We start from the raw sequence: 27,638 nt of genomic DNA, 5'->3' as shown, positions 1-27,638 counted from the left end.
TGAAATGAACTGTTTAGTGGTTACACTGATGATATGGTGCGGCCTGGCCATTCTGTGTTTGGAGCAGTAAGTTGTTGTTTGGGTAGAAGGGTCACAGTTTTTAATGCTGGAGGCAGAACAATTGCCATCCTGCAGCTGATGTGGTTTTTCTCATGAGAATATATCACTCTTTCCACAGGCAAATGTATTCGTGCAGACTTAGCTCTTGTGAATTTCTGTAAGCACAGATGCAATGTTTCCATGTAATATAAGTACTGGATATTAGCAGATCAAGGGAAGGTGAGGATTAGTCAACAAAATGTGGATATGTGTAACCTTGATTGTTTAAAGTTCTTTTCTTTTAAAATACAGTGCCTGTTTAGATCCCTAATGTATTTTAATTGTTTCCATCTTTCAAAATATGTCTAGCAAGTTCAGTTTCTAGTTGTTGTTACACAAATAAACTGGTATTAGATGCATTGCTTTCTTCCTTTCAAACATACTTTCAAATTAGTGCTTAATGTGGTTTGAAGGTTTTGCCAACACACTCTTCCAGATCCTTCTCTTGTATGAGGGTGGTTGATTACATCTATCTTTCTTTTTTGGTTTACAAATGCCAATATATTCCAAAGAATGCAAACCCTGGGACCATTTGTCATCACACTTGATTGTAGTTCAGTTCATTATTGTATGTAGGAGGAAAAGCAAACAATTAGATGCCTGGAGGGGGGGGGGGGAAATTGGAGTGTCAGGGCATGCTAAACGTTCTTATTGCATTGCATACTTTAACCTCCTATTGTTTTCCCATTGCTTTTAACGCTTACCTGCCTGGATGTGACAGATGTACATACATTTAAAAACAAAACAGAACTGTTTGGCTGAAATATTAGATGTAAACATTCTTGAAACAAGCGGAGTTTAAGGGCTACAGACCTTTAGGATTTAAATATAAGTTGTTTTTGTAGACTAGGTGCCTGATTTTTGTATTCTGAAAAGTTCTTTCCGTTTTCATTTGAATGAGAGCTCACTTTTCAATAATCGGATTTGCTAGGCATAAATGTTCAGTTTGTAGACTTACTCATGTCCAAGCTGTGTTAGGATTAATAGTGTAGGTAGGCATCCTGCATCTTCTCTGCAGGGCTCCATTCAGCAGACGTGTTTAGAGCAGCTTTGTAAGATCAGTCTTTGTATAAACCGTTGTGGGAAGAAAGATAGTTCCCCACAGTTTTGTCCTGCATCTGCTTTCTCTAGCTCTCCAGTGTTAGATCACTCAACTGTGATGCAAGAGACTTGGATTCAGTGCCTTCTCTGCCTGTGGAAACTCAAGCTTGCGTTATTCACTGTGTTGGGATAGTATGGTGCCCACTTAAAGTTTTTGCGGGGAACAGCTCATGTTCTCAGCCTTCTGTATTGAACACCTTTGCATGAAAGATTTAAGGGCTGAGAAAAGTGGTGTGCTTGTTAGACTAAGCATGACTGTGGAGTCTATTAGCAAGGAAGGAGGTTTAGGTTTAAGTGTTAAATGTTTCCTCAGAGCTCAGACTATAATCTCGACTTCTTGCCTCCCACATGAGTGCCTCTTCCACTAGGCCATAGTGTATAGCCTTTGATCAAGTGGATCTTTCATTATGCAAAATGGAATGGTTTGAACAGAAGGGAATGAACAAACTTAGTTCATACAGTTCTATTGTAGCTTGGCATTTAGAGCAGTCTCCTGCAGATGATAAAGGCAAGTTTAAATCCCTTTTGGTAGAGGCCAGCAAGGAATCAGTTTGCCTTGCCGTTATAATTCAGTTACCTGTTGACTTGTTTACGTGTTAGCTTGCAGGTTAAATCACTGTCATTGCTCTTTCAAAACAGCGACAAATGTTAATACATGTAACTTCAGGATGAGGCTGCAGGTTGAAAATACCAGGTAGAAAGAGATCCCTTACACCTGCTGAGAACTTGGGTGCCTGATACTGAAGGGGGAGTCTCTCCCTTTCCTTGGCATGTCCCAGTGCTACTCTTCAGTCGAGTCCTCTGTTTTTTGGCTCTTTTGAGGAATCTCAGTGGTATTTACCTTGTCTGTGAATCAAGCATTCAGGAATCCTACCTAAGTCAGTGCGAGTTGCACAAATGAGGCAGAGCACTTAACATAGGTGCAGTAGCATGCAGCATTGCTTAGCATGTCCTTTATGGGTTTAACCTCAAAGCAGCACTTTCAGACCTTGAAAGTGTCGTAAGTGTGTGGTGAGTGAGGGGATATTAAGACCAGGATAGATGCCCATTCCTCTGGTAATAGTGAGAAAAGCTCAAACAAAACAGTAACCTCAAAATAAGTATAGCATCCATTTCAGTGGCACTTTTTCCTGTTCTTCAGTTGCGTGTCCTGAAACAAGCTGCTTAACTGTAGAGTTACTAAAATAGATGGTAAAGCAACATAAGGTAAACTGTATCACATCTTTCCTTCTGACAGGCATTTTCAAAATGACACTTTGACAAAAGTGTAAACCAGAAGAACTGTGAACTGGATCTGTGCCCGCTAAGTTAGCCAAGGTGATAATTCCAGAAGAAAATATGTTTAATCATGGCTGGTGGGATGTACACACTGCACAGAAGAGCAGAACTGAAGACCCAGCTGTTCTTGGACACTTCTTTGAGTGTTTGTGGGGTACTTCTGCAGGCTGGTAATGATTACTTTCATTTCAGGGTTAAGGCTTCAAGAGTGTTGTTCTCTGCTTAATCTGCTTCAGTTCTTTGTTGTATTAGAACCTTTAAGTAGTGAAGGTAGCTTACTGGAGGCCCTGAACTTGTCCATTCTTTCAAGACTTTTTTTTTTTCTGCCAGTGGTCTGTAATATTGCATTCCAGTGACTTTGGGAACTGTTTTCTTAATTGAACCATGTGGAAATAGGGGATATCATGGCTGTTCAGTGGTTCATTTGGAGCTTAAAGTCCCTTGCCAGTATGGCAGGATTTAAATGAGAAAAAGATATCTGAGACAAAAGAAGACACATTGGCCTAGAATCCCTCTACTGCTTCATAGATCAGTCAACCTAAACTGAAAACACAAATGTCAGTATCTTCCTTTGGCTGATGCTTAGTGCCAAAAGCACCTAAAATTCCTAGTTACCTACATGGTTTTTAACCAATATTATTCAATTAACCAATTTTTAACCAGCATTCACTACCTGAACTGCTTCAGTTACCCCTTAAATGAACATCCACATGCATGCGAAGATCTGTTAATAGCCAGTTTACAGGCTTAGAAGCAAAAACTGTACATTTACTCAGGCCTCAAACCTGCCTCTTCCTATGGATGCACCAAGCCGGGGGAGTCCATTTGTGCTAATATAGGAGTGGAAATTTTAGGAGTAACAGTCACTGAATCATCTGAGAGCTTGGTTTGATGCAGCACTTAGGTGAACTTGGTAGGAAGACTCCCATTTGCTTCTATGTTCATTGGATAGCCCTTTAATGCATAAGCAGGAGTTTCCCTTGGTCAAAGAACATCTGTCAGCTGCGGGGGAATTGTAAACAAGCTTTGGCCTGAGCCCATCTTGTCTGCTCCCATTGAGTGACAGGGTTTTTTTTGAAAATGCAAATAAGTGATTTTTAGTCCAGAAGCAGGCCTAGGACCTGCCTCCCCACCCATGGCTTTTTTTAAAAAAATGTGCTTTTAAGTTATGCAGCCCCAACTAGGGAGCTCAACTGCCCGGAGAATCATGACTCTCATAGCCTGGAAAGCATTTGCACAAGTTGTCAGTTCTCTGTTCCTGACCCCTGTTTTTGGCAGCTGTGCAGTTCCTGACCGAAGAGCAGGAATGCTTTGGCAGCTTTTTGGATTTTCCTGATGCTTCTGTTAACTACAGCACTTCCATCTGCTGTCTTCAGAGGTTCATGTGACCTGGAAGGCAGATTTTCGGCTCTGGATTGCCTCATTAGGCTTAAAAGTAACAGAAAAATTTTATGCTTTTTTCCTTAATTTTTATTCTGAATAATGTATTAAGAGCTGTACTAAGCCAGACCTAAGAGATGATGGGAAAATAATTTGGATTATCTATTTTATGATCCCTTTGTGATTACCCTACTTGGGAATGATGTGTATTAAGGGAGCGCAGCAAACTTGTGCACAATTGAATGAAGCAAGCAGCCTCTTACTAGACCATTAGACTTATAGTCCCATAGGTTGGTGTTTGTTTGCCTTCCAGCATTTAAGTATCTTTGAAGCTTTGTTTTTAACTCTGTAGCAGTTAGTTGTCATCTCAGTTTTCCTCACCAGGGCTGTTCTAAGAGTGCAGGGTTTTTTCCTTCATCATTTTTTTAAAGCTGTTAGAATGCAATGACTTTTTTTATACATGCTTTGGAGATGCAATTCTTGCCTTTATGGACTCTTTTTCTTATGATTAGGAGTATCTCAGATCAGTATACTTGCAGCTTGTTCACTTCATTTCTCAGTTAAGAGTTTCACTATGTAACTTCCTTGAAGTCACTTAAGAGTAAGAACTGAGATCAAAATCATACCCAAAACAGTATGGTATAACAATAGCTGGCTTCAGCTCTTGCTGTTTGTGAGTGAAAGGTTTACTATTTTTTATTTCACTCAAATTTTTAAAGTAGAGTGAAATAGACACATTATACCTTTTAATATCTGTTGCTGTGATTATGCTTGTCACGCCTGTTTTGGCCATTGTTTGGTACTGAATCATAATTGGTCGTGGAGTAAAAATAACATGTGTAGGAAGAGGAGTTGAAAATGAAACACCATGCTCGGAAAAATGACTATTCGTATTGCTTTCAAGCTGTCAAAGAAGGAAGCTGTGAAAGTCTTATCACCTGGGTCCTTTAACAGCTCACTAGAAAATAGACTAGAATAGAATAGAAAGAATGATCCTGTTTGGCCAGGAAAATGGCCTATTAGGTCACATCTAGTTCAGTTTCTATGACTAAGCAACCCCACAAAGTGAATTCCCACTTTTAACCATGCAGGCATAGGCATGCATCAATACAACAAAGTACCAGTTAAGCAGGAATAGTAAATCATTAAAAGTATATTTATTTCAAGATACTTGAATACTGAAAAGACCTAGCATATGGGCATGAGAAGATGGCAAACTGTCATTAGATTTTAACTGTAGTATGATTTCTCACTTTGGCACTGTTGTGAGAAAGATAAGAGAGAAAGTGAGCTTCTCAGTGGGGACCATACAGCTTTTGCAAGGCTGAAAACAACTTCTTTGTCTGGGAAACCTCTGTGTTATATGCCTCTTCCATGTCTTGGGAACAACAGTTAAGAAAAAGCTTTAAAGATCAGTATATGGCAGTGCTGGCAGAGGCCAGTTGAAAAAGTTAAGGGCATTCAGTCCTTCTGTGAATAGATGTTCCTTTCATTTGAAGTATCAAGTTGTAGATTTTAGGAATAACAGGATAAGCTGTGTGTGATTTTATACATCTAGGCAATGTTTTTAATACACAGAATGCTAAGCTTTTGTCCATGCAATGTGAAAATAAAATGCATGGTATGATTCATGGAAGAGACTTACTGCTAGCAGACTTTCAGAGCATACAAGATGTTCTGCTGGAACACAGCTTGGGGTTCTGGTTTGTGAGAGTGTAGTTAATTGGCATTTTTGGTTCACCTGGCTTTTCTACCTTTGCAATATTAAATCTTTGTAAATGGGCAGTGAAATCATGAGTGAAATGAAAGTAAACTTATATGTGTTTTGCTGTGTTGTTTGCTTAACTTTTTTGATGTTCACGTTCCAAAATTGTTATTTATTGGTAGAAAAATCAAAGTATATTTTAGTCTGTCCTCACGTCTAATGCTGGCTAGTAAAATTTTTTTCTCATGTGAATCTAAATAACCACTTCTTTAGGTTTAAAATTCTTGCAATAAAATGATTCAGAATTTTGTTTAAAATTAAGGAGAAATACAGAAAATCGTAGTGTTTTATAATGTGTGTGTGTATTTTTCAAACAATAAAAACTATGCAATATTGAATGGCTTCAACCTATGCATAGCTGTACTGAATAATATGATGGTGCATAGTGGGAAGATCTAATGCAAGGGAAATGTTAGGGGACGTTTTTAAAAAAGTTTTCTCAAGTTAAAAGAAATTCTGCTCTGGTCATAAGTGAGAGGAAAAGGATGGATCCTGCTTTCTTCACAGAAGCAGTCTACTGAAGTCATCTGGACTACTTGCATTAAAACCATCATCTGGACTGGCCCCAGATTATTACAGATGATGTTCTAAGGAACATGGAGTATGCTTTGTTTGCATAAGCAAAAGACTGCAGGACCCGGGTACTTTATTGACCAACATTAATTTTGAGGAATGTAAATAAGAATCAGTTGCTATAGTATTTTAAGTATCTAATAATTTACTTCATTTATAGTGCTCTGTATTTTATAGTTGTTTTATGTTCCACAGTGTTTATTATACAGCTAGTTTGGTTTTCCCATGAAGAGTCTTCACTGCTCAGAGAAAATATCTTTGAAACCATATGTTGTTACATAAGAGCCTGTTTGTGGGAACTTCAGGGAACTTGTGCAGACTTGCTTAATCATCCTCTGGAGAGCAACAGCGCTTATTTCCTGTCTGCTTCTATTACTTGATGCCGTGTCTTAAAAAGGCGCTGCAACAAGGAAGAAAACATCTCTGAAGCAACAGAAAACACTTGAAAATGTAAGGAAAACATTAAATAACACCCATGTGAGAGCAGCTCATTGTAAATGATAAACTAACCCTTGAATGTTGCACACTTGATCTATATAACATAATGGTAAAAATACAGTGTAGAAGTTTCTCTGGGCTTCAGCGTAGCTCAACAAAAGTCTGATGCCAGTTTGGAAGTAATTTCCAGATATGTGATTTAATATTTATTTTATTTGGCTCTAAGGCAGTCATGTTCACATGTATATAGCTTCTTAAAAATAAGGACAGTTTTGTAGCTGATGAGACAGCAATTGAAACTGAAAATGAAATCTGTGTATTCATGTATATTAGGTGCTCTTTAGATGCAAATATGGAAAATGTCTTTTTAATGGCTGAATCAAGAAAAAAAATAGGTGAACTAGAATATGCAACTTGGTCTTTAGGTAGCATACCCATATCCCTTATGTTCTTTTCAGTAGAGACTGTCCTATATAAAACTACCCCCACTTCAGAAAATCCTTTTTCATAACATGGGGAAAACTACTGGCTTTTGAAGTGACATTCTCCTTGCTGTGTCTGTGGTGTATCTCCAGTTTCTGCTCTAATGCCCAAGAAGTGTTCAGTGCTGCTCTGTCCTTTTGAATCTAATTTCATGTCCCTGTTTCTAGAGCAGAGTTATTCATGTTTTCTTTTTCTTTAAGTGGACATTGAAAACAAAACCAGAAAGGTATAGGAGCTGAATACAATCCTAAGATTTCCATTTCACACTATATGTCGGTGTTGTAACTTAGAGGTCAGTTTTCCTGAATATACTCTTTCTTTGGGTTGATATATTTGATGATTCAGGTACTTCTGTTGTAGGGTAGCTGAAGAACAGTTTAGAATGATTCACCTTAAGCCAGCCACTGTCTTGTTAAAACACTTCTTATTCATCTAGCCCAAAGGTTTTTTGATATCCCGTTCCTAGTGAAGTTGCTGAAGCAGTACTCCATCCTTCTCGACTTGTCAGAACTTACCCTTGTCTTGAATGCATATTTCCCCTTGGTTTCTGTGGGGTCACCCTTCAGATTTTTCTCCTAGATGTGTTTTGTCTTCTAGTGTGAACAAAGGCAGATATTTTTCATTTCTTCTTTCACTTCAGCCCTCTGAGATTCTCATGAGACTTTTTTTTTTTTAATCCTGTTTCTTCTTACATCTGCACCTAGCTATTGAGCAGTCTTACCTACAAACATGAGTTTAAGTATTGTTTCTATGCTGTGACTTGTATCTCTTACTTCAGACCTCAAGGGTTTGTCTAACTTAAAAATCTTGATTTGTTACTGTGAAGTATCAATTTATGTTCATGATGTCTGAAACATCTCTCACTGTAAAACCCCTCATCATTCTCTCTTGATAAACATGAACTACATCATCAGTTCTCTGGGTCAGTCAAGCCTGTAGCTGTGACACCATTTCAGACAAGATCAGCAAGAGCCTTTGTCTAGCTGCTCACTTTCAAATCGCACCAATCTATTTGCATAACACTTTTAGGATCAGGCTTTCTGGTCAGCACTAATGTGTCAAACACTTTTCGAGGTGGCTGTCATGTCTTAATGCAAGATCCTTTTCTTTCAAAGCAAGAAATAATATCTTGCTCTGTGTTGATTCAGGAAGCCTCTCTCTGTTGCTGGTAGGTAGTGTATCACCACGGAGGTGTTTGGGCACCTCATATCTAATTGTTTTCGTTCCTATCTGTATTGTATGCCTCCAGGCCTTGAAAATTCTGTATCCAAGGGGAAAAAGGAACTGTGTGTGTAGCCAGCAGTGAGGGCCAAATCAGGAAGTCAAAGGAAGATCCTCCTTCCTCCTCTCACTCAAAGGTGAAACAAAATTACATTCAGACTACACCTTTTTATGCAAACAGGCTACAAAGCTGCTACTGCTTGGTTTCATTACCTTCCTCAGAAGAAAATTAAAAAAAAGGGCAAGCTATGACATGTACTACAAGTGATTCTGGCAAGACAACATTAGAGCCAGGAAGAAATAGCGAAGCAGAGAAACGAAAGAAAATCGAAGGAGAAATGATGGGAAAGTTTTAATTCACAAAGTTTCAATTACATATTCTACTGTTTAAAGGGATCCAAGGCAATAAGTAGGAATTTTCTTTTATAGATCGAAAAGAAAAAACCAACTCAGGAAATAGCTCCTCACCACTGATTATTTCCGATATCCCCAAACTACGTTTGCCAGTGTGCATGAGTCCAAAAAACAGTGGAGGATATTCCCCAGTTTTGCAGTTCTTACTGGAAAAGGCTTATTCTTATGTAGGCACAATCTCAAACACCTGTGAGACAGGAAGCTCCAGGCCAGTGTTTATTTCTTCCTTTCACTAGATAGTGAACTATTTTACTGAAGTGAAGAAAAATGTCTTAGCTTTAGCACAAAAATCTCTTAGTCAGGTATGAAGTGGGGGACAAATTTAGTTCCTTCTGCATTTTGGAGAAAGGGAAGAAAGTACTGCATTATCATTTTGGCTTTCAAAGTAGCACAGGGATTGCAGTGTTAAGGAAGAATTTGGCTCTGCGAACCTCCCTGTTCTTTTAGCTCAGAGCTGTCCTTTTATTTGTGGCACCTATGGAGATGTTTGAGCTAGAACCCAGGAGTGACAACAGTGCTCCCCTCTATGGTCTCTTCAGAGCATTGCCTCTGCAGCTTGATTTGAATTACTAAACTATTGTCATAGCTGACACTGGCATAGCTGCTGCCTTCTGCATGCTCGCAGGAACATACGGAACTTGTAATTCCAAAAGAAACCCCAAATGAAATCTGAGATTTGAGTTGTACCTAAGCAATAGTTTTAATAGTTCCACTTCTAGGTGTACGATGCTAATTGGGTGGTATTGATATTGTACTAAATGAACATGCACCATTGAAGTCTATTGTTGCATCGTTTTCTTTAAATATGTAGTACATTGCCAGCAGCAGCATGCTGACGGAAAACTGTCACAACAGCGATCACTACAATCTGGGAGTTAAGTTTGACTGAAACATATGTCTTCAATTTTAATAGCTCAGCTTCCCAGATGCCCTAGAGGAGAATATTGCCTGAGAAGGAGCTTTTCATGTAAGAATAATTTGTGTTAAGTAGCTCAGTGATCTGTTTGTTAGGTTAGAGCTGACAGTTTGTTTATATTTCTAAAGGGGTATGATGAATGGGGGAGAAGTTGATGCTAATTAGCCTAAATTGTTCCTAAGAATGCAGAGCACTTTGCCAGTTTCATTGTTTCTGTTTCTTTGCACATTTTCAATAATTGAATGGAACTCAGACCATTCATCATAATTTTAGGTAAGATGGAAATAAATGAATATAGCACGGGCCAGCCTGTGCGATGGAAGATGTCACTTTAGAGGTCAATTAGGTAAGACATCAAACTAGGACTAATGTAGCATTTTCTAATCCATTTCTGTAAATATAGCAAATGTGAGTGTTTTCATCTAAGAAATTAATTCTCTCTGTCGTGATACTAGTATTAAGTATTTCTTGCAAAGCTGCTTTGTCTTATTAGCATAATGTTTTTATCTTAGAGCTCAACTGTTACCTCAAGGTATGGACCTCTGACACTCCATATGACAAAATGTGCTACTTTTCCGTATACTGTATATTGGATACAATAAATCTAAAAAATCTGCTCTTGGGAGAACAAAAACATTGGTCAGGTGTGATATGCGGAAGGTGTTGGCAAAAGGGGCTGAAACGAATCAGAGGTATGGCAAATGTAACCGCGGAGAAGCTATTAATATTGTTTGTTTGACTTTAGCATGCTGTACTACCCTTTATTTTTAGGTTTGGGAAACATACCGCTGCTCAAATTCAAAACATCCTATCCATACACAAAAGGATAATTTTATAAGAATGTATATTTTGTATTGAACATTTTCCTTGATAAATTTAAGTTAGATTTGGGGGGTGGGGACTTGGAATGTTCCGTTTTCAGTCCTTACACAAGACCATTCTTTTTTAATTTATGCACATATAATACGACAGGAAGAGATGGTATAAATTTGTGGACTGTGGAGAATGAGTGAACATTTTTGAATCAGGATCTTTAAAAGGGGTGAAATTTGAGTATGATTAAGTTAGGAAAAAGGCTCGCTTACGGCGGAAGTCAGAGACTCTGTATACATTATAGGCATGTCATGGCTTTTAAAAAGTTATGTTAGACTTCTATACAAATTGTGAAGGAATTTGTATAAACCCAAACAAAATTCTGTGTGGCTCTGAACTCTTGCAAAAGTACAAAATAAAATAAAATAAAAAGGAGTGAAATAATAATAGTAGTTAGTATTCCGGTCAGGAGTGAGTGTTGCTGTAGGGCAGGCTGGTAGTTTACACTGCATGGGTGTTTTGTTGGTCACTAATTTTCTTGGAAGGAAATGATCCCATGGCTTATGCTATCCGCGTTTGTGCATATTTGCCCTATAATTGGCATTTATTAAGGGGACTTTTGGTTTGATGGATGACTGTCAGGGTATTGCCTGCTAGCTTTGATGCGGATTGCTTTTGCATGAGGTTTTTTTACATTAACTCATTAGAAACTCTGCTCTGCTTCAACATGCTCTTTATTTACCTTCTGAAAATGTGAGACTTTTCAGCCCAAGTTTCAAGGGTCTTAGTGTGATTTTATTTGTGTACCAGTGTTTCAGTTTGGGCAGATGAAAAAGGTACATAGTAGAAAAATACTAAACTTTTAATCTGTGAATCTTAAAACTTATAAGAGGTTCAGCTTAATTAGTTGTCCGTGAAATGCTAAGCCACTACCGAAGTATTTTTAGTTTATAGCATTAACTTCTGTGTTCCTAAATTTTTTTTAAGGAAAAAAAACTGGCAAGCAAAATCCAGTCCCATAAAAGCAGCAGGTATGTAATATTTTCACAGCAGGTCGATATTCAATGAACGTTCAACAAATCCAGGATTGGTGTCTGAGACGTATTAGTGATTTCTTCAAGGCTGGATTGATTTGGTCTTTTCCTGTAATGTATCTGGGACATAGGGCTGTTAATTAGATTAATTAGCTATAATATGATTTATAAGGCAGTTATAATAAAACTATGATTACCAGTGTATTTAGTCGCATTGCCATGTTTTGATTTGACATTTAGAAAAGCCTACATGAAAGGAATGGAAGTTGTGTGTACTGACACTGTCACTTTGAAGGTTCTTTTAATAAAACATTTTCTCTACAAATAGCTGTGTGAAGAACTATAGCTTGCTGCACTGAGCAAAGCTTCTCTTAGCATGAAGAAATAATTGGAATGTTCAGCAGGTTAAATTCTTCCTCTGGGTTCACATTGCAAGAAGAAAATTTGATAGAGAACTTCCTACTTTTTTAGTTTTCCATTGTTTACTGCCTTGATGTTTTAATAAGGCACTGCATATCCTTACAAAAAAAAAAAGCTGACAAAAAAGGCAAACATTTTTTTGCGAACTCCTGAATTGTTTTCCTGTTTTCAGTTGATGCGTGGATACACTGTGTAACATGTTTCTTACGAGGCAGAGTAAATGTAGAATAAAAATAACATTGATCCTTGTAATTCAGTATTGCTTGGATCTGAAGATTATATGTAGACAACTGACATAGTAACACAACATGGGTCCATCTTTTCTGCAATGCAAGAAGTTTGTGAAGGATCTGAAATTTATTCGGGTTGATCCCAAAATGAAATGACCGATTTGTTCCCAGTCCTGTAAATTACTTGTGCATGTTTTTAACTTGCTTGAAGGGATTCTCTGGACCAGCTGACATGCTGGAGTCTAATCATTTGTTCAAGAGTTTGCAAGCTCACAGCTTTCTTGCTTGTACATTCTAGTTGCTGTAATTAGCTGTTGCCATCTTAAGTCTGTTTGAATGTGACTTTTTTTGTTAATTACAACTAATCTTGACTCTTTCTGTCATAAGGAACTAATTTCTATTTCTAGTAATATGACTTCTATGAGTATATAAAGAACATATTAACCAAATATAATCCTATTCTTACGAATTTGTAAATTAAAAGGCCTATTAACCTCACTGAACTGGAAAAAAGTTCACTGACAGTGTTTGAAATGTTCAGCTCCCTGTTATTTATTTTTCATGGCTTGATATAGTACCCACAAGATATCAATGCCAGAAGAAACTGAAACTAAGTGACCAAATATTTTATTTGTTTAATTTAAAAAAAATAACTCTGTCTTTTACCCTTGCCTAGGGGTGGTAAAGAATGGGGAGCAAGAGATTTGGCCCAAGAATGTTTACCCATGATTTAAGCTTTTGAGTTCCATCTGGAGAGAGGCTCCAAATACAAACTTGAGTTTGAATTACTAATGTTGTTGTGGTTGTGATGCCAGTATGAGAGAAGCAAGGTTTATAGAGTCGTCAAACTCAAATACGCAAAGCAAATTATCAGTTGCTTATTCCATGCTTGTTTTGAGTAAAAATCCGAGATTTTATTTTTACCAATAAATAAGTGCAGTAACACAAAAGCAAAAGTTCTTGCTATCCAGGGAGTTTTATTTTCCCCACAAAGACTATCGAGTGGTTCAATATTGAACTTGACCAGCCACAAGCAGTTGGTGACAGTAGTGATTAGGCATCTCCTTCCTTACGCATAATGAACAAATAAATGTTGAAGGGGACAGAGTTTGTTCACATTCATTTACATGGCTTAGTTGACTAAGGAGGCTTGTCTAATAATAAATGCAGAGGACTGCAAGTTGCATTTTCTGGCTTCTCTTGCTAGTTCAGCTGCTGTTCTGCTCTGTGGCTGGTTTAGCATTTGCACAGCCGGTTAGAATGGGACATTGGATATAGATAGGAGAGAAAGGAAGTTTTAGAAGGGCCATACAGTGGGAAAACTGATCTGTTTCTACCCTAAAGCATTTCTCAAGGTCCATCACAAAGATCATGGGGCTTTTAAAAGGTATGTCCCACAAGTTGTCTGGTGGAGAAGTTTCTTACAGTTGATCATTCCATCCTGTAGTGAACTCACAGTTTCTCAAAGCTGAGATAAACTGTGCTTTACATCTTATTCTCTGCTTATCATCCCTTACCTGCTGCTTCTGTCTACACATGTATTCTGCTGGATGCTAGATTTTTTTCAGCTGCCTCCTTCCTCACCATTTCTTTTCTTCTCTGCGTGGACCAATGTAGAGAGCGATTCATATGTGCAGGTGGAGGAAAAGGGAGCTGGACTTCTTGCTATGGGCAGCTGAGGTTGGGGTCCAGGAATCCTTACTGGCCGCTACAGGTGCCATGCCCCAGAGCAATGCATGGCACAAGGAGGCCTCATCATAAGTTGAAGCATTAGCAGTTTTGAGCTGTCCCTGTCAGTCTCACTGAAGCTTAGAACTTAATAATTTACGTTCCTGAAATCCCAAGTTATCTCCATTCTTTCAGCCTTTTGAGTTAATTCCTACCTGTGTAAGTCCACACCTGTAACTTATTTGAGGAACAAGAAGGCTGATTAATAATATCACAGACAGGTGAGTTTTTAAAGGTCACTACTGTCCTGACTAGTTAGTATGCCACATGTTGAATCAGAGCTAAAACTGGAGAATCAGGGCTGTTTCTGGCAACACTTCAGGTATAGAAAGGGGAAGATGCACATTTCATGCACTGAGCTGTTTTCTCTGCTTTAGGAAGTTTCTCCTGAGTCTTTTGACACCCCGCAAAAGATATCAAAGGACATGATTTTACTTACATGAGGGCAACAAATCCCCTCTGACACCACAGGGGTTGAACTGAATTGGGGTTTTCAAGTACAGCCTGGTATACACGACTGTGATGAGAAGAGGACTTCTGTCACCTGCTTCTTTGTGGGGGAGAGACACTGACAAGCTTACCAAGACTGTGACTGCTCACTCAAGATTTCTTTTTTTTTTTTTTTTTTTTGCCTGTCCCCACTGGCTTGAACAGGCACCTTATACATAGATGAAGTCAAGTGGTTCATTCCACAGTGTCGTGGTTTAACCCCAGCTGGCAACTAAGCACCACCCAGCTGCTTGCTCACTCCACCCCGGTGGAATGGGGGAGAGAGAATCAGAAGAATAAAGGTCAGAAAACTTGTGGGTTGAGATGAAGACAGTTTAATAGGTAAAGCAAAAGCCACACACACAAGCAAAACAAGGAATTAATTCACTACTTCCCATCAGCAGGCAGCTGTTCAGGCATCTCCAGGAAAGCAGGGCTCCATCACATGTAACAGTTACTTGGGAAGACAAACGCCATCACTCCAAACATCCCCCCCTTCCTTCTTCTTCCCTCAGCTTTGTATGCTGAGCATGATGTCATGAGGTATGACATAGCCCTTTGGTCAGTCTGGGTCAGCCCCCCTGGCTGTGCTCCCTCCCAGCTTCTTGTGCACTGGGCAGAGCATGGGAAGCTGAAAAGTCCTTGACTGGTGTAAGCACTACTTAGCCACAACTAAAACATCAGTGTGTTATCAACATGATTCTCATACTAAATCCAAAACACAGCACTATACCAGCTACTATGAAAAAAATTAACTCTATCCCAGCTGAAACCAAGACACACAGCTAGTTTTCTTCAAATACCTAACGCTAATTATTTGCTATGTAACTGACTGACAAAGAAGGGCCCATATCTGCAAAGTAAGCCAGTGCTATGCTCCGAGAGCAGAATCCACGTCTTTGAAATACGTACTTTTATTCCCAATAAACAGAACAGGGGACCCATCTAAGTGAAAATGCAGAGGATGGTATTTATCTGTCTTGCCTCTACTGAGGAACTAGGAACTTCTGGCAGCTTCAAACAGCTGGACTTTGGCCAAAGAGGTTGAATACAGAAGAGTATGGCTTTTTAGCCTCATAATTGAGGTACACCAATATGTTGTCAAGAGTCATGAGTTCCTGTTCCTGTTTTAATGGGGATTTGTGTTACAACATGTACAAAAAATGCTGAAGCTACTGGATCTAGAAATGAATTCCACGTCTCCTAGCTTTTGGAGAAGTGCCCCAAGCATTAAGATTAGTCTTGAGTATCCACCCTCTCTTTGCTCTAACAGTCTTTGCCTAAAAGATTTCAAGCTGCTGACTTGTGGGTGGAGAACCAAAGTCCACAGATAGGTGGGCAATAGGGGATCTTAGACCATCACATATAGAGGATGCAGCAGAGAAACAGACTTCCTCTGCCTATGTGGCCTGCAACATACTAAAATGTAGATTCTAGTGTGTGTTGTCAGATGTCTTGGGCAGAAAGTATGAAGCACTTCTGAGAATTCAAATTTTGAATTCTCTTGTCCATATCTTCATTAACTGGGGTCGGAGACTCCCCTGATAGTCACTGAAGTTAACAGTATTTGAGTGCCCAAAAAGGAGCAGCCCTCTAAAATGCTCCTTGGGGATCTGAGTGTAAGTTGCTGTGTGGGTCTAGCTCTCAAATCGTTGTGCCAGTGATCCCATGTCAGTGATTTTCCCTTTAAAATTTTTGGGGTTCAGGTAACTTGCTACCATGGTAACCTGGTAAACCATGCACTAAAAATATTAAACCTACCCATCAGTACATATATGTGTGAAAATTCTGCTTAGAATTTTGCACAGACATTGCTAAATCTGCTACTGCGTAGCAGTAGTTAAGAAAAGACTTGTAAAATAAAACTTTCAAATAATTTTTGCCAAAAGTGGGTTTAAAAACAGTCCAAATGTTTCATAGGTTTGATTGAGATTAAAGAAATCCAGTGTGTGAGTCAAGCTTTGAAAACTGGTTGAAAAGGAGAAATTGGGGTGCAGATTTGAATTCGATATAAAATCACCCAGTATACATGAATTCAGCCTGAGATGGCCAGATTGAGAAGCCTAGTTCCACCTCCACTCCACTGTAAAGAAATAAGTTAAAAAGTCTGCATGTCTGCATGTACCATGCTGCCAATGGCAAACCCCATGTTTCACTGGCTATTCCAGACATATGTATGAAAAATAATGGCTTTGAGAGGAAAGTTACATTAAAACCAAGCATTTATTGTTATGGAATTAGAAAGAGAAAAAGAAGCATCAGTGCTCTGCAGCTGTTTACAGCACAGCAGCAAATATGCTTTTGTTTTTTCAAGGACTGTACAGGGAATCTTTCTCTCTTCACTGCCTTTGCTTGTCAGGCACACAGAAGCTATGTTTAAGCTAGTAGACCTGCAAGCATTTCCAGCCTCTGGGGTCTGGGCATGTCTGACTGACCTCATCTCATGTTGCAGCAAAACTTGAGCACAAACTAAGCCTTCTGCTTCACCCTGCAGCCACGTATCCCAACAGTGGTCTGAGACCCAGCTTTCCACCAGTTCCTTTCTCCTTCCTGCTGTCCCCCCAGGTGCTATTGATTGATGGGAGGGAAACCTGAGTATGAGGCCAGATGGGAGCCAGACCACGCAATAGCTGATCAGCCTGATCTGGGTGATCAAGAGACCAAGGTACACAGTAACATAAGATGTTCTGCAATAGGCACCCAGCTTATTAGCCTAGGCGCAGCCAGGTAGTAACTCATGAGCAGGAGTAGCTTGTCTACCTCTAATCTAAGCAGGTAGAGGAAGTTACTTATGATGTTACTGAGTATTTATCAACTAGTATGTGATCGTGTACTTGAAGGCTTCAGATATGACTTCTCACTAAATCACCAACAGGTTTAATTTTACATAGTGGAGGAGAATCAATAAAGCTATATATAATAGCACATCTTCAAACAGTTCATGGTAAACTGTTAAAAGTGATACAGATGCATTTGTGACATCTTAATGTCTAGGATTACAGGTTGAATCCCTTCTTATATATGGAAAAAAATGTTAAAGGAGAAACCCTTTAGTTGTAGAAGGTTGTAGGCACTTCCACAAACCAAGCCAGTGAAAAGAACTGCATTTGTCAGAAAGAATGTTTTCTGCAGGTTATACCCGACTGGGAGACAGTAGTATGAATAAACAGCATGATATCTGGTTGAAAAGAGTTACATATGTATATTGGGAAATGATAGAGATGTAGGAATTTTAGTCTTCTGAGGAAGAGTAACTTCTAGCAGGTTTCTAATGTGCTTATTTAAAGTGTAAGTTATGCTAACTAGTATTTACCACTGTTAGAAGGCTGCAGAGATTTTCATATGGCTGTATTTCTAAGTGAAAAATGGAAAATTGTATGGGGTAAAAAAAAATAATGTGAACACTTTCAAATTTGGGACGAGACAAAAGAAAAAAGTTACCCATTTGAAATCCAGAGAACTTTACAATGCTGCAAGTAAGTAAAAGCAGATGTTGTAAAGTTTAGAAAATCAAGACATTATTTTCCTGTTTCCACTGAATATTTCTAAACACATTATAAATAAGCTTTGAAGTAGTACAAAATACTGTGTTTGTTTTGCTGATAGCATCTTTTTATAAAAAAACTTTATCAATGCTTGTTTAAGTTATAGACTAAATGATATCTGTGTGGTTAAACAACTGGCTGTATCTCTTGCAAGTACAATGCTAAACTACTTGCAGTGTCTGAGCCCTTCAAAATCCTATCTGATTGATCTTCTGAGTTTAATTTTAAACAGATTAAATATTGTCTGTTTACAGAATGTAAAAATTAAACTCTAATCTTTTGCAAGTTCCTCAAAAGAATATGATTTTCTTTTGTTGCTGTAAAAAGTAGTTTTAAATCAAATTGTTCTAAAACACTTATCTAAGTTAGTAAAACAGTAATTTTAGGTGTCTGACTCATTGTTTCTAGGCACATGCTTTACTTTCAATAAATATTCACAGGCTTTAATAAGCAAATAAATTGATGTTGATCTATATTTGTGCTTCTAAAGGCACCTATTAAAGATCATGCACATTAAATCTTTTATGTGGTTCTATTAAGAAGTGACCACTGAACAACAGACTTGCTGAATTGCAAGGTGTGTCTGTTAGATGAAGCAAAGTGTTTCCAAGTAGCAATCATGTATTTGGGGGCATGTGTATCAAAACAGCATGGGGATTAAAGGGAGACTGAGATTGCAAGTTAATTGAATTCTATCCAATTAGTAGCCAGCTTTAGTTTGAAAAATAGTCTTAAATGACAATATTGTCATTCCTCAGTTAGTGAGTCCTGAGGAGACTGGCTGTTGAGAACGACAAAGGAATTAAGTCTTGGTACTTATCACACTGTATTAATATTCGTCACGCTATTGATGTTCCTTCACACTCAGTGAATTCTCTTTTTATAGCACTAAGGTCCTGAGCCTGAAGGGGGAAGAGGAGGAAATGGTCTCTCATTTTGCCATTTCCGGTGCAAGTTTCCTGGTGAGCAGACAGGTCCACAGACTGCAGCAAGCCCTGGTTTTGAGTGGCTGGTCATGTGAGAAACACATTGACTTCACCTTCTTTACTTACCTGCTTGATTTGACTACAGTGTCAGAAATTGTAATCTTATTCTCTTACAAGATTTTTGGATCTGAGATTTGAATGTACTGATTGAAATGAAAGAGTTTTGGTTGGCCTCTGCAAAATTTTCATGCACATATATTTGTTTGCGTCCCTAAAGGCCAGAGGAGCAAGCATTCATGTTCACTGGTGGTGTATTCCAAGAGCGTATATACAGGTGCAAATAGCATATGAAATAGACAAGCAAATTCCTCTCAGGTTATTTTAGATGGCTGTATTTGTGTTAGTCGTTCTGGGCTCCCTCTATAGTCCTTAGGAGTCCTTAGCTATAAGTAAGTCTCTTTAGGATACTTGTCATCTGACCTGTTTTAGCAGTCTTTCTTAGGGTGAGTCAAACCATGCAAAACAGTGCTTGTTTCTCTGACGACAAAGTGAGTCTGATCAATTAGCTCACAGACATCTGTGCTGGTTCAGAGCAACTTCCTCACATGAACCCACACTTTAAATAACTAGTTTCCTCTATTTATTGCCTACTTTTCTGAATTCCTCTAGTTTTTATGTAGGGCAATACTACTTTTTTTTTTTTTTTTTTAGCTTAATCTGTCTGTGAGTTGCTTTGAACATAAATTGTCATAGTTAGGCTCAGGATTTGAGACAGTTCACTTCCCAGAAAAAAATACAACTATGTGAACTCTTTTTTGCTGCCAGAACCAATTATGTTTTGATATATAATCAGCTCTTAATTACCTAGGGTAACTTGGGATAGGGAAGAGGAAAGATTGGAATAACCCCAGTAGGTGAAGCCATAGGAAAGAGGTAAATTAAGTCATAAGAACATACACTGAGGGCTTAATGGAGCAATGAAGGAAAATTTTGGTGACCATGACAGTGGACGTAAAGGCAGTTGGCCTAAAGATGAGACAGAGGTCTGCACTGGTGCAGCGCTTCAGGATGAAGGCTCTATCTGGACCTAACCTGGCTCAGACCTAAATTAGTTTGGAGTCTGTGCAGCCCTGGTTCTATTAAACAGCTCACAGAGGAGTGGCTATTGACTGTTATCAGCATTGCTTCATGCACAATGCTGTGTATATTGCACCAGTGAGAATGCAGTGCATGGAACACCAAAAAAGGGAAAAATTGTATTTTCTTTTCTTTCCATTCATGTAATTATCCCATCAATATTCTTATAACTCACAGTATATCCGAAATCTGCACCTCAGGACAATTGTGATGTAAAATGCAGTCTGCAGATGCTTCCTTTAATTTTCGTTAATTCAATTATGTACGTTTCTGAAGCCAGATATTCACCAACCTGCAAGCAGCACAACCTCTCAGTCAAAGCATCACCTGCGCTCTGTTACTGACCTAGTAATATTTCCATAGTTTCTGTTTCCATTCACTCCTTCACCTCTGTGATAAGACATCCCTACTGACATTCCAGGTAGGTCAAACCATGGCAAGTGGCTTTCATTTATTAGAATCATAAGCTCCTTTGGTCCCTCTTTCCTTTATGTCTGTAGATTATTTAGCATTAGGAGCCCTGAGTTTGCGGTTTTTTACTGTAGACTGTAGATGGTAGCATAATGAAACTAGTACAAGTACCCAAGCTGACGGAGGACTTCAGTGAAGCACAGCTTGTATCGCATATGGCAACTTTCAGCCATCAAAAGGTAATTTAATTTGGCCTTCTGAGAAACTAAATTTTGGGTTTAGAGCCATAATGATTTAAAAAGGTTGGGAGGAAGAGTGTTCAAAATATTTATGAAAACCACGTACTACTAGGAAAATCTCCATCACTGTGTTTAAAATTATTTTTTGAAACTGGAAAAGTTGTATAAGCAATTTTGTAGTAATTTTTTAATGAATAAATTCTATTAGCATTCTTTGTCTCTTCTTGCATGAATTAGTTCATTGCATGATTTACTCTTGTTTTCAGAAAAGAAGCTCAGAATTCACTTAAATGAGAAAAATATGTAGTCCACACGTATTAATAGTCCTTTTTGCACCTTTAATCTTCACAAAGAAATGTGGGTCCACAGTCATTGATGGTTTTACAGGGTGTTTCAGGTATAGATATCTAGTTATTGTACAATAGTTCATTTTAATAAAATTACTAAAATATTTTGAGGTTGAGAGCATTGTTGCTACATTCAGGAGACAGGCTTATTAAATTGCAGTGGTAGCAATAATCAAACTAAGCTCTGTAATCTGTGCTGTTGCAGAAGCAGAGCACAGTAGAATATTTTCCTTTTTCTAGTACATTATAGTAGGTATCCTCAGCTTCATGTATGTATCACATACATTAACGTTTACACAGGAGCTGAAATAAGCAAAGATGTCACATGTAGTTCCTACTGGTCTTTGGAAGTATAGAATTTCTTTTTGGTGCAACGTATGTTTCTTCACACTGTGCCACGTCCTTCAGTGGGTCACAGTATAAAACAATGCAATGCATTAACTTTTTCTGCAACAAGACCTGCTTCTCACCACTTGCCCTGAAAGCATTTGCCTGTCATTCTGGACTGTTCTGGCATTACCCTTCCATTTATCATATTACTTTCACCTCTTGCCTTGAAGAACATACCATATTACTTTCAGCTCTTGCCTTGAAGAACATCTCTGAAAAGCTTCCCATGCAGAAATCTCTGCTATGACTTTTGAAATGCAAAGGACTCTATGTATGAACTGCATCTAGGCATTGTGATGTGTTTTTCATTACCAAAAATCTGAGCCTCACTACACGATAGGGTAAATTCATCAAGAATATACAGTAACTATCCATGCTCTCTTTCTTTGACTCTTAACAGTGAAAAGATGAATTACTGCTCCTAGCTTAGAACATCACTGCTTAATATTTTACTGTATATATTTTTTCATGTAGTGTTTTCCTTCCTTACTCAGGATGTATTTTTTTTGTTTTTCAAGCTTGGATATTATATTGATGCATCCTGTCTTGCCATAAGTTTACAAACCGATTTTTTGGTGTCATAGAAAGGGGTTTTGTTTGTTCTAATGACAATGTGCTGTTCTGGCACACACTATTCAGGCTGCTAGAAGAGTATTATTTGAGGAAAATGGAAAGTGAAAAGTTTTAAGGTATACAAGTTTTAACAGACAACAGGACAAGCAAAGAGATGGATGTGTGAGGAGGAAGATGTGTCAGAAATAAAAGCAAGATAATTTGTTTTGAAGCCTGGGGGTTACTTTTTTTCTCAAAAGGGCAAAGATAATTAAATTTGGGTACATCCCACTGATCAGTGAAGGAGAGGTGGACATAATTCAGAGCTGGACTATTAAGAGATTTTTTTGTTTGTTTATTGAAGAGGACTGTGAAGACCTCTGCAGTTGATAGACAGGAATATGTGAAAACAAATCTAGTCAGCACCACTCTGATTTCTTTTCCGTTTTCATATTTTCCATTTTGTAAATGATACAAGCTGAGACATCATCTAGTATCTCTGTTGTATACTTTTAAGAGGAGGATTAAGTTCTGAAGTCCTGTTTGGAGCACTGTCAGAATAGCTTACAGAGCAAGCATACAGTGGGAACACTGCTACTGCTTTACTTCATTGAGATATGCTTAGTTATGCATTCCTGTTTGAAGTCCTAAGAAGTCCTGTCTGGGAGAGCTACTTATGAAATACCTTGACCTGTATCCTTGTAACACATAATAGTGGTGCTTTCACACTTTTCTGTTCTATTTTTTTTTACTAAAGGTAGAACAAGATAATGTGACAATCCTTTTGCATGTTTATTTGTTGCTTGTCATGTGTGAGAAGAATCTTATAAAGTAGCTCCATAATGTTAAGCCATGAATGGAAAATTATGGAGAACCCAAGGGTGCACACTAACTTAAATTATGTTTTATATGTACAGCTGCATCCTAAAATTGAGCCAGGAACAGCAGTGTTCCTGTCAATGATGGTATCTACCTTAGATCCTGGCCCTGGTGGTGATCACTGCTACCACCGCTGCTGGTGAGGTGAAAAAACTCTTGCCTGTAATATTTTTGTGCACTTATTTATCTTGCTTATCTGCTTGTTTATTAAACCTGTTGGACAATGTATGCAGTGTAGCAAAACTATTACGAACATGATGCAATTAACAGAATCCGTTTGTAGGGTTGCTTAAGAAAACCTTTTTCTACTAAGGTGGAAGACTTTAAATTCCAACTTTCCTCCCTTAAAATTCCTAGTGGCAAAAAATAGCCTCTACAAGCAGATGAAGTCAGACATCAAATGTGAGCCACTTCAGACAATCGAGGGTAACTGATTCCAAAACCAAAGAATGCTTGTTTGAGAACACCTTTCTCGTAATTCCCAGCTGTTCATGTCAGCTGGACTTGAACCAGAGTCCTCTGCTGAATTGGGCTAGAGAGAGAGGGAGGAAGTTTCTTCAGGCCCACCTCTTCACCAGGACTCCTGGTATGTACGTGTGCGCTGCTTGGTGCTGACAGTCTCTTCATTCACAGAAGGGAAACTTCCAGTCCTAAATACATTAGCATATTGATGCTATGGTATTTCATCACAACTTAAAAGAGCATCATATGGTTTTATTTGTATGGATGGATAAAGCAGTGTTAGGGCTGTAACATTAAATTAGACTTATTAGGATCTCTGAGGAAGAGGCAGACTTCAGTACTTCTTAGGCAGTTCTGAAAAGTTTAATTTATTCACTTCCCAGGAAGACTATTGTTTATATGGAGGTCCATATTTCTGGCTCTCAGGTGTGTGAGGGAACTGATACCGTAATCTTTATATATGTATATATGAATTCTTCATATGTTTTGCTAAGTATTTATGATATAGAAAAGAGGATCAAAGCACTATATCTGGCATGTGGCATGGAAGATAGTAACGTCATGTATGTTCCACTGGATTTTGTTTCACCTTTTTGTTAGTGCAGATGACACTGATGCCCAAGTGAACCCAGTGTTCTCAGGTAACTAATTCAGTGACCAAACATCCAGTCCCCTGATTTTATTCAGCTCTTCAGCTTTTTGTCTGGAAACATTAGCATATTAAAGATAAAGTCCATTCCACTGAAGTTGTCCTGGTAGTCTGTGAGGCCAAAAAAAGATAGCGGAGAGCACACTGATAAATTCCTGGTTGTTTGTTTGCTGAAAAGAAATACAATATTCTATACTAAAGATATGAGCCATGACTTTCTGCGTGGATATACTGCTTTGCTGTAGTATTCGGGATGACAAAGGAGAATATAACTGGGGTAATTGCAAATCATCCAGCAGAGTAGGATGTTTTTTCAATCAGAAGTGGTAGAAAGCTTCACCTAAAGATACTGTGATGTGAGAATTGAGCACCTGGGAGGAGTCTAGGAACACAACTGAACTATTTGACCTGACAAACTGGTCATATTATGACTCATGCTTAGTCTGAGAGCTGCTATTTGCCTAGTTTAGTTTGCCAGTTATGGAAGAGCAGTTTTTTGGAGGGGGGGGGATATGTGTGTTTTGGTTTTGGTGGTTTTTTGTGGTTTTGGGTTTTTTAGTAGAACCCCTGCCTGTATCTTTTCTTAGTGCAGGGATGCATGCTGTGTATATATATATATATATATATTTTTTTTTTTTTTTTTGGTAAACTAAGGAGTAATTTTTTCTAGGATTTTTCTTGATTCGTTTATTGGTAGCACATCCCTGGGTTGCTATACAGTTCCTCTCTAACTACACTGGCTGCAGGAATGATGTTCATTCTCAATTGCCAAAACTTTTATATATGCCACATGTGCAATGGTGATACCAATGTGACAAATTGCAGAGTCATCTGATAAATTGTATTTACATCCACCTTTGACCACCTCACCTGCTTTCTGCCACTAATCTATCTCCACTGGGATTTATTCGACATTCCAAACCTTGGAGCAGCTTCAAACATCTGCTAATTTAAAAAAAAAAAAAAAAAATCAACCTGCCAAAGAAAAATTTCCTGCCTTTCTCCTAGCCAATGAAGTACTCTCTGCCTCCAAAAAATACACTGGTCTATGTAAAAAAATTGGACAATAATCAGCTGTACACCCATGGCAAAGTTTAGTACTTTGCAAACCTTCATAGTTTGGACACTTTTGGCTTAAGTAAGATACACTGTCTGAGGCTCTCCTGAGATACTCCACTTTAAACCTGGGCATTTTTATTTATAAAATTCTACTGGAAAGCAGTTGATTTCAGTTCACTGCACAGTTCACTGTCCAAAGTTAGCCTCTGTGCCCACTGATATTAGCAGGAACAGTCTTGGGATGCTGAGAACTTGAAAAAATCTTCAGTTATGGTACAGATACCTTTGCTGGTAGCTCTGGACTATGATTACTTTGTGTTGAAATTATATTGGTGTCCATTATTAATATTGCCTTAAGGCTTTATGACTATTCCGTCTTTGGAAGACTATAGTTTAATTCTAGCAGGATGCTGTATTGGCAGTGTTTATATTTAAGCTCTGATGGCTCCATGTACTTAATCATAGGCGTATATTTAAACTTGACATTAGGCATTTACTTCAAAAGTACCCTCCGAAACAAGATGTTAGTTGGCTTTTGAACAACTTTCTCAACCTGAGTCACAGGCCATTTAGTCTCTGTTAATGGCAGATGGCTGATCTTAAGGGGAACATGAAACAAGTGGCTTCACAAAGCAGTTAGATATTTGCAGCTGCATTTAAAAACACACTTTATGAACTGCTTGGTTAATGCTACTGAGTAGAACTGCTAAATACAGGACTTCTAATATGAAAAAATGAGAGCACCAGTAAATACGTGGAATGGTTTGGGATAGCAGCCTGACATCTGTGGTATGAAGAGCTGGCCAGGAAATATGCTGCAAAAGGCTGTGCTTCATAGTCTACAGTATTCTTGGCTCCAGTATCTTATTCAACAATAAAAATTAATGTGCAATATAATGTTTGATAGTCACCATTATTGTGAAAATATGATGACATGTGGAAGTATTTCATAACCATTTGCAGACATCTCTTTGCTTTTAAAAATGTACTTAGGCACTAGTTTAAAATATTTCTTATTGTCTAATAGGGACTGTACTTCTAAATAATTCTTTTCTCAAAACTGTTCACCCCGCCTCTTCAAACAGACACTTTGAAGAGATCAGCGTTTTTGTGACTCACCCAAAATGTGTGAAATATCTTGTTGTGCTGTATCAAGCTGTTAAATAGGCCCCTGGCCGGCTGAGTACGTTCTTTTGAAAATTCTTGGAGATACTGGGACATAGAGAAGTAAACAAAAATGAACCACATTAATTAATGGTAGAAATGCTCAACACACATTTGCCAAATAGTCACTAGAGGAAAAACACTTTTTTTTTCCCACAATAAACTGTAGTTGTTGTGAAAAATGCCAGACCAATAAAATTAGAAACTGATGTTTTCTAATTAATTTGTGAGAGTACAGTCAGAGACTGTAGAAATTACTCATTATTGCTGCTAAATACATCTAAAATTATAATGGAGACTGCCAATAAATACCAGTAGTGTTTTTGAAAGGGATATTTAAATTTGCTTTTAGAATTATTTTCCATATATGAAAATATAAATACTGTTGTGGCAAGAACAGGACTCATCAGTAAGAATTTTGTAAATTTTTTTTTTTTTTTAAGTATCCACCTCTGAAATTCCTGTTTGTGGTGTACTTGCACAAAGCCTTCTGTCTTATTTAAAACTTGTTTTAATGTAATGAGTTGTGCTTAAGATGGATAGGGTCTTGCACAGGTGAACGTGGCAAACACTGAGATTAATCAATCATTTCATTTCTCTTCCCTTAAAAAGAAGGGGAGGGGAGTATGCAGGTAGGGAGTGGGGAAAAGGGAGAAGAAAATAATAATATGAACTAATATGCAGATGAAACACAAAATGAGTACATAATTTTTTTTCGTTCACTTCTGTTGATGTAAGGTCCCCTGGGATTTAAGTATCTTTTACATCTATTTTTGTCAAGGATCAAATTTTCCTAATGAGAACATGAGGGAGTAATTGGCATCTGTAAGGTATCACTTCTGTGAGTATGAAAACATTTATTTATCTTTTCAGTATTTGTCACTGTGCTTTATGTTTCTCTGAAACTGTTCTCTCATCCTTGCTCTGTTTCTTTCATTAAGTAAAAAAACATCTGGAAAGGCAGCAAGGAAAAGGTATTTTGAATGATTTTAAATTGCTAAGTATGGATGTTAGCATATATATAAAAATATATGTATGCATATACGTGTACACATAGACATTTATACATGTATATACTAACATCCCAAAGTTAAACATTATAAATATAGCACACTACATTGTATAGAGATGTGGCGCTTTATAGCAGTGCCAGAATTGAATTTTTAAGTATTTTGTTTCCCTATTTAGCATACCTTTTGGAAACAGAACAGACACTTCTGAAGCAATTTTATAATGTCTAGAGATCAGTTGCTGGGACGTATTTTTTTCTTTTAGGTTTAACATATTTCTGCTGTTCCTGGAAATCAGGGGAAACACTTAGCTGTTTACTTAATTGTGCTTTTAACCTGCCATGTGGCAGCAGAAGCAAGGAAATTTCACATTCTGCACTATGCTGTCAGCTTTAAAAACACATCAACAAGTATAGGGTATCAAATTCACACGTCTGTTTTTCCATGGCAAATAAGGGTTACCCGTAGTGTTATATTAAAGAAAAA

General features: G+C 38.0%; 1 protein-coding gene across 2 annotated transcripts in view; it reads left to right on the top strand.

Annotated features, from left to right (window-relative positions):
- SLC25A21 (solute carrier family 25 member 21) overlaps window positions 1-27,638 on the top strand; it is a 260,447-nt gene that overhangs the window by 22,616 nt on the left and 210,193 nt on the right. The window contains exon 2 of one of the 2 annotated variants that reach the window (XM_087747229.1): window positions 2,438-2,648. The exons of the other annotated variant lie outside the window; for it this stretch is intronic. Coding sequence (XP_087603355.1) covers window positions 2,549-2,648 — 100 coding nt within the window. The 5' untranslated portion in view covers window positions 2,438-2,548. The remainder of the gene's footprint in view (window positions 1-2,437; window positions 2,649-27,638) is intronic. 2 annotated transcript variants of the gene reach the window in all.

Source organism: Nipponia nippon, unplaced genomic scaffold, assembly GCF_047370975.1.
Source record: "Nipponia nippon isolate SJK-2023a ecotype South Korea unplaced genomic scaffold, ASM4737097v1 scaffold_11, whole genome shotgun sequence".
NCBI lineage: Eukaryota > Metazoa > Chordata > Aves > Pelecaniformes > Threskiornithidae > Nipponia > Nipponia nippon.
Note: the sequence above shows the minus strand (reverse complement) of the source record. Positions and strands in the feature narration are given on the sequence as shown.